The sequence below is a fragment of the Sus scrofa genome, chromosome 6 (assembly GCF_054392235.1).
Source record: "Sus scrofa isolate SSC_HxYL_T2T_F1_AM1 chromosome 6, Sscrofa_HxYL_maternal_Yorkshire_Landrace_v2.0, whole genome shotgun sequence".
In the NCBI taxonomy this organism is placed as follows: Eukaryota; Metazoa; Chordata; class Mammalia; order Artiodactyla; family Suidae; genus Sus; species Sus scrofa.
The window spans coordinates 115,200,143-115,212,902 of NC_139388.1; the positions used below are offsets into that span (position 1 = coordinate 115,200,143).

At 34.8% G+C, this 12,760-nt stretch overlaps 1 protein-coding gene across 5 annotated transcripts in view; it reads right to left on the bottom strand.

The window, feature by feature from the left end:
* Positions 1–1,416: 1,416 nt before the first annotated feature.
* Positions 1,417–12,760, bottom strand: part of SS18 (SS18 subunit of BAF chromatin remodeling complex) — an 80,977-nt gene continuing 69,633 nt past the window's right edge. For 4 of the 5 annotated variants that reach the window (XR_014804866.1, XM_084958238.1, XM_084958240.1 and 1 more), the window contains one exon: positions 3,963–5,713. Coding sequence is in view for 4 of the 5 variants with exons in the window: in XM_084958238.1 (XP_084814364.1) it covers positions 5,687–5,713 (27 nt within the window). In the remaining variant the exon portion in view is untranslated. 5 annotated transcript variants of the gene reach the window in all.

Genomic DNA, 12,760 nt, shown 5'->3' on the forward strand with positions numbered 1-12,760 from the left:
AAGAGAACATGCTATTTATAAAATTTATAACAAAGATGCCAAAAAGATGATAAATATTAAGCATATTTTATCAATACTTTAAAATTAACTAAGTCTGTTGTTATTAAATAGCATTTACTTAAGTGATGGAAAGCAGAGGATGATCCTAAAGGAAGTACAATGAATTTTATCCTACTCATTAGTCAAGAATATGAACTGAATGACTATGAAGTATACTACATACGCAATACTATTAACTTGTCATTCCTAAAAACTATGACTCCAGCTGTCAATTCTCTCATGTCATCATCAGCCAAGCAGACAGGCAACAGAGGAATGGGATTCATGAGGCCCTCCAGAGATTTCATTCTATGTACTTGCACTGCCATCTCTAGAGTATTCTCTAATTTCTTAAGGCCAAAGCTCCCCACTCATACTCAAATGCCAGCATTTGTGGATTGGAAAAGAGAAAATGGAGCATACTTTTTAAAATACAGTCAAGGAGTTCCTGTCGTGGCTCAGCAGTTACCAAACCCGACTAGAGCCCACGAGAATGCAGGTTCAATCCCTTGCCTCGCTCAGTGGGTTAAGGATCTGGTGTTGCCGTGAGCTGTGGTGTAGGTCACAGACAAGGCTTGGATCTTGTGTTGCTACGGCTGTGGTGTAGGCCAGCAGCTGTAGCTCCGATTCCACCTCTAGCCTAGGAGCCTCTATATGCCATGGGTGTGGCCCTAAAAAGACAAAGGATCAAAAAAATAATATAATGTACTGTCTCGGGAAAAACCTCTCAGTATGTTATCACATTTAAAGATTATAGCCTAAACACAAATGTATCACTCACATACCTAACTTCTTTATAGATCAGGAAAAAGATAAAGAATATATACACGTTTGTCCACATATATGCAAATTTTAAACACACACACATATGTACATGGGTGTGTACAATATCCCCTTTCATAATCAAAAGTTTCCCAGATTAAAAAATAAATGATCACCCTATTTATAGGTCTACTGACTTGATGAAAATTCTATCACATTGTCTATTTCTAAGACTGGGAATTTCAAACAATAAAAAAGATTCTGCACTGATTTTAAAAATTTTTTGGTAGTAATCAAACTGAGATACATGGGGATAATTTATTAGGGTACAAAAAGTTCCAGAGCTTGAAAACATCAGCAAGCAAAAATCTCTTAAGTCTCTATTCGTTCTCTATAAAAACACATTTCAGTAATTCTCCTATTATTAAGAAGCCTCTCATTATTTATACCATTTTAGTTAACTCTTATCCAATTTAAAAAAAGCCCTTGTGAGGGGGGAAAATTAACATCTTTATGCCAATTAAGTTATACCTAAATAAACGTGACTAGTCTTTGAAATGGCATAAACCAAACATGCCTTAATTATAAGTAATGTTTTAAATAAACAAAATAAGGTGACATCTTAAATCAGTTGGTTTATTCAATAAATGATGTTGAAACAAGTAGTTAACCATATAGAAAAAAAGTCAATGCTCTAAAGCACACCATGAACAATAAATTTTAGATAAGTGAAAACAAGGATGGGGAATATTTTTATAAATCTGGGAATCAGGGAGGTTGATAAGCTATGAAATTAAATATATAAAGTCTTAAAACTTTAATACAGTGAAAGATAAAGTTAAAGAATAAAGAACAGACTGTAGAGATGTACAATATGTAGAGACAGAGAATTAACATTTGCATTTAGAAAGAACCATTATAATGTTATATATTTGTGTATTTTTATTATTTCCTTTCTCTCTTACACAACAAACATGCCAAAAGCAAAATCGACAAACATTACAAGGTATTTCACAGCAAAAAATAATAGTCTTTAAATATGTGAAAAGATGTTCAAACTTACAAATAAACCAAATGTAATTCAGATTAAATTCTGAGGTAGTGTTTTTTTTTTCTTTTTAAGCCTACAAGAATTGCAAAAATAACAAGGCTAATAATCTGGTGTTAACAAGTATTATCTTTTAGGAAGACAAAAATGCATATAGCCTTACACCTAACGTATTAGGAATTTACTGTGTAAACATTTACGGTATCTAGAAATACCCCAACTATCATACAAAAACAAAAAACCTTGCCAGATAGGTTATGAAAGCTTTGTTTTGCAATAGTTTAAAAAAATTAGGAAGAATACAGGAATAAGGAGCATTCAAGGTTTTTTTTAACTTAAAAAAAGTTGCAAAACAATATGGCTAGTATGATTTCTATTTCATTTCAAAAGACAAAAGAATAATATGTTGGCTTATGTGTGTAAAATCAAGCTGGAAGAAATGTATTAATAAGTATTACTTTTGACAGTAAAATTATGGAGAATGTTCACTTACTATATAATCTGTATTTGCTAATATTCTTTTTTTTTTTGGCTTTTGTCTTTTTAGGGCCTCACCAGTGGCATATGGAGGTTCCCAGGCTAGAGGGTCGAATCACAACTGTAGCTGCCGGCCTATGCCACAGCCACAACACCACCACAACTTACACCACAGCTCACGACCAATGGTGGATCCTTAACCCAGAGAGCAAAGCCAGGGATCGAACCTACGTCCTCATGGATGCTGGTCAGATTGGTTTCCACTGAGCCACTAGAGAACTCCAAACTGCTTTTGTTTTTGCTAATATTTTAATTATTTAACAAAATGACTTTTTTAAATGAAAGACAGCAATTTAGTGATACAAATTCTGGTTTCTAGTTCACTGTTAACACTGAAAATACAAAATTTCAAGAGCAGGAAGAGTCCTGGCATCAAGGTGTTATTTAAAAGAGTCCTTATCTTTTAGAGATACTTATTGAAACAATGAAAGGACATAGAGTTTGCTTTAATTTGTGGGTGGGTGTATAGACGACACAAGATTGGCCGTGAGTTGCTAAGTGGATAAGGTAGGTTTCTGCTACATAGGGATCATTACACATTCTCTCCACTTTGGTGTATTTTTGAAAATTCCATTAAAAAATTAAAAACAAAACCAAAAAACGATTTGCCACCATAACTCCAGGGAATATAATAACATATTCTCAAACAATTAAACGAGCACAGTAAAATATTTTTATTTTTTTAATTTTAATTTTTTTCTTTTTGGCCATGCCTGTGGCATGTGGAAGTTCCCAGGCCAGGGATCGAACTCACAACATAGTAGTGACCCAAGCTGTAGCAATGACAATACCAGATGGGGTCAACCCTCTATGCCACAAGGGAATTCCAAATATTTTAAAATGTTCATCAGTAATCACCCTGCTCTCTTTTTAGAATATTTTGCTTCTGGACTTGCATGGGATGGTATGATACTTCATAAAAATGTATGTTGATAAAATAAAAATTTCAGTTTTTGAATATATAATCTATATGGCAATGTCAAACTTGGTAGAAAGCTACTGGTAAAGTTATTCTTCTTACTAGGTATCAAAGGAGTAAGGTAATTTTTGTCACCACCAATTAAAAACTTTTACGAAATAGGACTGTTATAAAACAATTAAACCTTGCAAATGCACTAGTCTCCAGGAAGAAAGTCCTGGAGGAAATTCTGCTTATTAAAATTGCAATTTTAGTTTCCATTAAAAGGAGAATAAGACAACAGAAGATGGGCTGGCAAGACAAATTATTTCTTAATGTCAGTTGAGCTTATTTCAAATGAGATAACGTATCTACACCAGGTTGGGTTCAGTACAATTTTGTCTCCTCAACTCATTTATCTAATTCCGTCATCTTGATTATAGCCTCATGGACTTCATTTTCAGAGAAAGAATTCTGTAACAAACAGCCCACACAACATGCTGATTACTGAACAGTTAATTCTAATTAACTTGGGCATGACAAGAGAATTTTGATAAAGTCCTAGAATACAAATATAGTCTGCCTATACAAGACGAACTTATATAAAAAACCCACAGCATGGTCTCCAGACAAAACAAGAGAGTCAAAGCGATCTAATTTAAAGAAACAAATGAGAAATTAAAATCACAAATAATTTATTCTTCCGTTAGAGTTGATACAGTTTTAAATAGCAACAAAGTACACAGTGGTGGAAAGTTGGCACAGAACCTATAAGCATTTCAATCACAATAAGGCTGTCCATGCTTTATCTGCTCAAACTGGATGTCCATTTTCTACTGACCATGTTGAAAAACACCCTATTCTGACCTTAAAACACACACACTCTCTTTCATACACAAAGACACACTGACATTTCTCCTTTTGATTACAGTACGTTGAAAACAGTATGTTTTGCTTATTCAAATTTATGGCACCCCTTCTGTTTTGTTTCCAGTTAGAAGTGGGAAAAAACAATTCAATTATAAAGAATATTCTTATTCCCTGGGCATAGGCAACTGTGATGAAAATAGCAACTTACCTTTAGGCTAGATGTTTTCAGATTATGCTTAAATAATTGTGGTTATACACTTCTCAATGCATGATTTCCTGCCCAATGCAATATCCCTGAAATTAGCTAAAACAATCAGGCAGAGGACAGTCTCAAATATGATTAAATATGCCAACCTAATAACAAAGTGATCTGAAATGCAACCTCTCTGCTTTTAATACAGATCAGAATAAACCTCATCAATAAGCATTTTCTTAAACATCTGTTATATTAAACAAAAAAGGGGAAAAACTTAAAAGTGTTTCCTTATAAATGGCATTATTTCCAGTAGAGAAAGTTGAAATAAACGTTTGTAAGTCTCCTGCATTATCATATAAACGAATTATCCTTCTAATGTTAAAAAGTAAAATTACTGAATCAATGTTGACTCTTCTTGGATACCATTTATAAAATGTTTTGATATTCCTAAGTTCCCTGATTATTCAAACAAAGTAAAATTAACACTTTCATTTTCAGTTATTGCTATTTTAGGAAAGGATTACCACTTCATTTACATGAAACTGTTACCAAGATTCTTCAGATCCAACATGAAGTAATTCTTATTGCCTCACATTTTAAAACTGTATTATAAATGATATTTATAAAAAGGTTTTAATCCACAAAACTGGAAAGCTTTAAAAAAATGTTTTACTCAAAACTGTATCACAGTGCCCTTGATTATCTAACAGATAAAAGGGATCTGAATCTCCTCTAAAGAACATAACAGTGGACATATGGTGCTTTGTCTTCTCCCTCACTTCGTCTGCACAGAACACCATTCTGAGACCAACACAATCAAGCATCCACCATGCTCCGATCCCCAGGAACGGAGAATTTCTGATTCTGTCCAGTGCGTAGTGTACTGCCTTGCATATTCACATGAAATAAACATAATATACAAAATATTGCTGCTGTAAAAAGTGTACATTTCCCTCTTCCCCTTACAAAAGAATCTGTGGAAAAGTATTAAATTCCCTTAACCTTCATAAACATACAAAGCTGTTCACACCTTCCAGTCTGTAACAGTCCATTTCAAACACAGTTCCGAAATCACTGCAAATCGGTTATGTCATTGTATTTTCTGTCCAATGTTGCCATCTAGAGTAGAAATGTGAAATCAAGAGTATTTTTGAGCTACTAAAGCCTTTTATAACTAAGCCACAAAAGGCTGCTTACTGATAAAACAGCCACTTATCCACAAGGTTTTTCCAAAAACTAGATGGAATGGAAGGGTCTCTTCACAGGGAGGTGTCCACAGTGCTGAGGTGACAATATGGCTGCTAATAGATACTGGCTATTGGAATGTAAGTACTTTTCACTGCTGGTAATTCCCATACTGTCCCTAAAAGATAAATTTCAAAATATAATTAGATCATCATTTGACCATAATAGTTTGGCACAGAGAACTACAAATCAATCTTAACAATGACATACTACAGAAGTAACTACATCTACATCAATCAAATATTGTTATATATTTAGGTACACAGTATCTCTGCAATTTCTTCTAATATTACATTCAACAGCAAATGGATTTCAAAGTCTTAGAGCCTGGAACAGCATCTATCACGGAGTGAGAATTTAAATATTTGGTGAAGTTTGTTGAACTGAATTAAGAATAAATGAGAAGTTCTCATTCTAAACTCTGGCATGGTATATATTAGTGTATAAATTATGCACCAGTGTAACAAATTTGTAACTGTTTAGATTAGCATAATGACTTGTGAAAACACCGAGGGTATTTGGGATATGTAGTAAGGATGGAAAGGGATCTGGGAGATAAAGGAAAAACAACCTTCTAGCCCACAATATAGTATCTGGGCCTTTCCCTGAGGCCAATGAAGTTATCAGCAGAGGTAGTATTCAGACAGGCAAGCTGCTACATAAAATCAAAGAAAGACTGTTTTGTTTGTGCTGCTTTAAATAAGATAGACTTGAAGGGCCTACAGGCTGACAGGGAAAGAAAATAAAGTACAGATATAAAAGAGGTAATGAATGAAGTAGCAAAATTCTAGAAGAGAGGCAAATAATGTCCAGTATACAACTGTCAAGGCTAGCTTTTGGAGAAGAAAGGAACATCTTTTCATCAAGAGAAAAAAAGGGACACTAGAAAAAAACATATTTTAAGAAAAATGTCTTAAATGTGTTTACAATAGATGCTCATAAAAGCACTTATTTTTTGGAGTTCCCATTGTGGCGCAGTGGTTAAGGAATCCGACTAGGAACCATGAGGTTGTGGGTTCGGTCCCTGGCCTTGCTCAGTGGGTTGAGGATCTGGCGCTGCTGTGAGCTGTGGTGTAGGTTGAAGACGCGACTAGAATCCCATATTGCTGTGGTGTAGGTCGGTGGCTGCAGCTCAGATTAGACCCCCAGCCTGGGAACCTCCATATGCCATGGGAGTGGCCCTAGAAAAGGCAAAAAGAAAAAAAAAAAGCACTTATTTTTCAAAAATAGCACTCACTGGAAGCACACAATCAGCTAATTATTTCCTTTGGCTAAATATCCCCCTCTAAGTTACATTAATTATTTCGTATCAAGCAAGATTGTCTAGGGAGAGTATAGTAAGAGTCCCTAGACTAGAAACCTGAGCAATACCATCTTTAAATTTCTTTCTTTCATTCATCTAATCATATGAAATTTTTAAATTATTCTGTCACAATGCTTTTAGGGATTTATTTCTCTATTCTTTTTTTTTTTTTTAAGGGCCGCACTTGCGGCATATGGAGGTTCCTAGGCTAGGGGTCTAATCGGAGCTATAGCTGCCAGCCTACACCACAGCCACAGCAACATGGGCTACCAGCTGAGTTTGAGACCTACACCACAGCTCATGGTGACACCGGATCTTTAACCTAACTGAACGAGGCCAGGGATCGAACCTGCAACCTCATGGTTCCTAGTCAGATTTGTTTCCACTGCACCACAACAGGAACTCCTATTTCTCCATTTTTAAGATCACTGTTCAAATTTAGGAAGTGAAGGCCTTGTATATTCACTCCCTAATACTTACTAACTACTGAATGCGTTCTACCAGGTGATAAAAAAACAGATACTGTGAGGTTTTTAAAGAACTGACATTCTAGGGGGAACACAGTATGATAATAAATAATAACTACCTAATCCATCACATGGAGATAAATGCTATGTTGAAAAATAAAAGCATCTAACATTATATTCAACTAAATTTTCCTGCTATGGTTAGAAATTTTTTCAACACCATAATGAAATTCCTAGTTTATGCAGTAAGGAAAGGAAATAGAGTTAAATAGATTGGGAACGAAGAAATAAAAACTTTTACAGATGACATTTTATCTAGGTAGAAAAGATCAAAGAATCAACAAAAAAAACCCCGAAACTAATAAATGAGGTTGCAAGGATAAAAGGTTAACAGACAAAAATTCAATCATTTTCATTAATACACCAGCAATGACAAGTGGAATTTGAAATTAAAAATGCACTACCATCTACATAAACATCCTATAAATTAAATATTTAGGTATAAATCTAATGTATACAGATCTATATGAGGAAAAGTAAAAAACTAATGGAATAAACCAAAGTACTATATAAAGGTAGAGATGTTCTATGTTCATCAATAGGAAAATCAATATTGTTAAGTCAGTTCTTCCCAACTTGACTAAAGATTCAACACAACCCCAATCAAAATCCCAGCAAATTATTTGGGGATATCAACAAAATAATTCTAAAATTTATATGGAGAGGTAGAAGAACCAGGAGAGCCATACAATATTAGAGAAGAACAACAAAGTTGACAATATCCAACTTCAGGACTTCCTATAAAGCTACAGCAATCAAGACAGTGTAACTGGTAAAAGAAGAGAAAAACACATCAATGGAACAGAACAGAGAGCTCAGAAATAGACCCACATAAATATAGTCAACTAATCTTCGGCAAAGGAGCAAAGGTAACACAGCAGTGCAAAACACAGCCTGTTCAACAAATGGTGCTAGAACAACTGGACGTTCATATACAAAAGAAGGAATCTAGACACAAATCTTAACAATAAAGATTTTTTTAACAGAAAACTGACTCAAATAGAATCTTGACCTAAATATAAAATACAAAACTATAAAACTCCTAGAAGATAACATAAGAGAAAATGTAGATAACCTTTTGCAATGACTTTATGGATACAACAAATGCATGATCTATGAATGAGATTAACTGATAAACTGGATTTCATTAAAATTTAAATTTTTGGAATTTGCTTGTAGCACAGCAGGTTAAGGATTCAGTGTTGTCACTGCAGTGGCTCAGGTTGCTGCTGTGGCATGGGTTTGATCCCTGGCCTGGGAACTTCCATGTGCCATGGGTATGGCCAAAAAAAAAAAAATTAAAATTTTCTACTCTGAGAAAGAAAACAAACCAAGAACACAAGGCAGTGTTTGCAAAAGACATGAAGACATGCCTGATAAGGATTGTTATCTAACTATACCAAGATTCTTAAAATTCAACAACATGAAAATGAACAACCCAGAGTTCCTGTCATGGCTCAGTGGAAATGAATCTGACTAGCATCCATGAGGATTCAGGTTTGATCCCTGGCCTCACTCAGTGGGTTATGGATCTGGCGTTGCTGTGAGCTGTGGTGTAGGTCGCAGACAAGGCTTGGATCCACAGTGTTGCTGTGGCTGTGGTGTAGGCCAGCAGCTGTAGCTCTGATTCAGCTCCTAGCCTGAGAACCTCCATATGCTGTGGGTGCGGCCCTAAACAGATGAAAAAAACAAAAAAAAGAAAAAGAAAATGAACAACCCAATTAACAAATGAGCCAAAGACTTGAACAGACACCTTACCAAAGAAGACATAAAGATGGTAAACAAGGATATGAAAAGATATCTATATCATATGTTACTGGGGAAATGCAAAATAAAAGAACAAGATACCACGAAACACCTACTTTTATGACCAAAATTCTCAACACTGACATCAAATGTTGATGATGATGTGGAGTGACAGGAACTCTCATTCATTGCTGGTGAGAATGCAAAATGGTACAGAAACTACGAAAGATAGTTTGGCAGTTTCTTACAAAACTAAACATATTATTACCATATAATCCAATAATCATGCTCACTCCTTGGCATTTATCCAAATGAGTTGAAAATTTATGCTCACAGAAAAACCTACACATGGAAGTTTATAGCCGTTTTAGTCATAACTGCCAAAACTTGGAAGCAATCAAGATGTCTTTCAATTAATGAATGCTATATCCAGACAATGGGTTACTATTCAGTACTAAGAAGAAATACAAATATCAAGCCATGAGAAAACTTTAAATGCGTATTAAGAGAAAAGCCAATCTGAAAAGGCTAGCATGCTACATGATTCCAAGTACATGACATTCTGGAAAGGGCAGCCTGTATAGATCAGTAGTTACCAGGAGCTAGGGAGGAAAGAGGGGAGAATAAGAGGAACACAGAAGATTTTTAAGACAATGAAACATTTTGGATGATATTATCATGGTGGGTACATGTCATTATACAGTTATCAAAACCCATAGACTGTACAACACCGAGAGTGAACCATAACATATATTATGGACCTGGTGTGAAAATGATCTGTCAGTGTACCATTCTGGTGTGAAATGTTGATAATGGAGTAGGCTGTGCATGTGTGGGGGTAGGGAGTAAATGGGAACTCTCTATACGTCTCAATTTTGCTGTGAACCTAAAACTGCTGAAAAAAAAATACTATCTAAAAAGAAATTATGTTTCCAGTCAAGATGAATTTATATTCCAGCCTGAAAAAAAAACTACACAAAATTTATGAAATATTCACATTCAGGACACAGGACAGAAGGTAAGAAAGAATAGTAACATATGAGATATGGGAAACAAACGAGGTGAGTGCCCCAGTTAATCACATCTTACTGCACTGAGAGTTTCTGTGCTGAAGTGTATGGAGGGGAAGTGAGGCTGAGTCTGAATTAAGGAGATAAAGCTTAGAGTCTGAAGAGAAAAAAGGAGCTAGAGTTCACAGGACATAGTATCTGAAAGGAAAGATCTGCAGAGGAAATCTCTCAAGTATTCAGCATAGTACTGATATGCAAATGCATGCAAGGAAAATACTCAAGTCTGAGGAAGAACAATCGAAAGGATTAGAGGAAACAATACCTGAGCTCACAGAGAAACAGAAATAGTGTTTATTCCCACCAGCCAGAGTGAAAAACCTCATAATTCAAGGGAATTGGGTGGAGTACTCAAAAGGGTCTTACCTTACTAGTAGGTATATTTAGCCCAAGACTAACCCTGTCTGGTTCTGCCTAACAAATCTTAAAAGCAATCCCCCAAAAATCAAGCTGTTTTTAAATTACTTAACTTCATCCTCCAAAACAAGCTCAAGAATATCTCTAGGAAAACAAATATATCCATCGCTCAACATATAAAAGTAATATTTGCAATTTCTGGCATCTAATCAAAGATTAAATACAATGTCTGAAATGAAACACACCTGGGAGTGGATTAAAAGCTGATAAGACAATGAACAAGAAAAGACTACTAAACTTTAAAACATAGCTATAGAAACTACCCAAAATAAAACAGAGAAAAAAATTAAAAATTAAATAAACAGAGGATCATTAAATTATGGTACAACTCTAAGCAGACAAATATACACATAATTGGAGACTGGGCAAGAGAGAAAGGGGTATAGTGTAGAGATAGGAAAAACATTTGGTCAGAATTTTTCCAAATCTGACGAAAACCATAGAGCCACAAATTCAAGAAATTATACAAACACCAAGCATAAGAAAACAGTCAAATAATTTGATAAAGGTAAAATCTTAAAAACAGAAAAAAAGATAGACTACCATAGGAGAAATATAAGAGTAACAGCAGATGCCTCCTTGAAAATAGTGTAAGCAAGAAGACAGTGGAGACACATCTATAAAGTGCTGAAAGGAAAGAAACTATCAACCTAGAATTTTATACCCAGAAAAAAGATTTTTTTTTCAAAATGAAAAATTAACACTTTTTCAGACACACAATGGCTGACAGAATTTATCACCAGAAGCCCTACACTACAATGTCAAAAGGAAGTCCTTTAGGCAAAGGAAAAATGATACCAGATGTAAATGCGGATCTACCATAGGAATGAAAAGCACCAGAAACAGTTTAACTACTTGAGTAAATATATGACTCTTATTATTTAAATATCTTTAAAGGATAATTGATATTTTAAACAAAATTAATTCCATGTATTATGGGGGTTTATAACATATGTAGAAGTAGAAATTATAACAACACAAAGATTGAGAAGAAATGAAAGTAAACTATTGAAAGTTCCTGGAGTTCCTGTCATGGCTCAGTGGTTAACAAATCCAACTAAGAACTATGAAGTTGCAGATTCGATCCCTGGCCTTGCTCAGCGGGTTAAGGATCCAGTGTTGCTGTGAGCTGTGGTGTGGGTCGCAGACACGGCTCTGATCCCGAATTGCTATGGCTCTGGTGTAGGACGGTGGCTACAGCTCTGATTAGACCCCTAGCCTGGGAACCTCCATATGCCACAGGAGCAGCCTAGAAAAGGCAAAAAGACAAAAAAAAAAAAAAAAGAAAGAAAGTTCCTTATACTATATGAAGTGCTATAATATCATTTAAAGGTACTGATACATGATACAACATGGATGAACTCTAAATACGTTATATTAAATGAAAGTAGTCAATCACAAAACACTATATCTTAAGTATTTAGATTAGGAAAATCAGACAGAGAGAAAGCAGCTATTTCCTGGGCCTAGGTGTTTGGAGGGAAATAAATGTACTAAAAACAAAAAACAAACCCACTGAATAGTACATCTTAAAATGGTAAATTAAATGGTATGTGAATTACATCTTAATAAAAATGATTTTTTAAGAATAGAAAAAAAATTCAGAAAAATAAAACAGAAAATGAGGAAAGGGAACAAAGAACAGAAGGCACAAACAGAAAAAAATACAAAGATGACAGACTTAACCATTATCCATAATCATATTAAACATATCATTCAAACCCCCTCCATTAAAAGGCAGAGACAGTCAGATTGGGTTAAAAAAAAAACAAAAACAAAAACAAAAACAAAAACAAAAACAAAGCAAAAAACCAAACAAGTCCTAAGTATATGCTGCCTTCATAAAACACAATTTAAACAAAACACAAATGTGTTAAAAAATAAAAACATTAAAAATTGAAAGCATTACTACCTCAGACAGGCAGACAGTGAAGGACTCCTTGAAATGACACAGTGACATGACAGATCAGAGATCTGAAGAAAGTGAGGAAGCAAGCATTGCACGTATCAGGAAGAGTTTTAGGCAGAAGAAGGGGAAAAAAATGCAAAGGCTGAGGTAGAAACATGCTTAATGTGTATGAGGAACAGCAAACAGGCCAATGTGA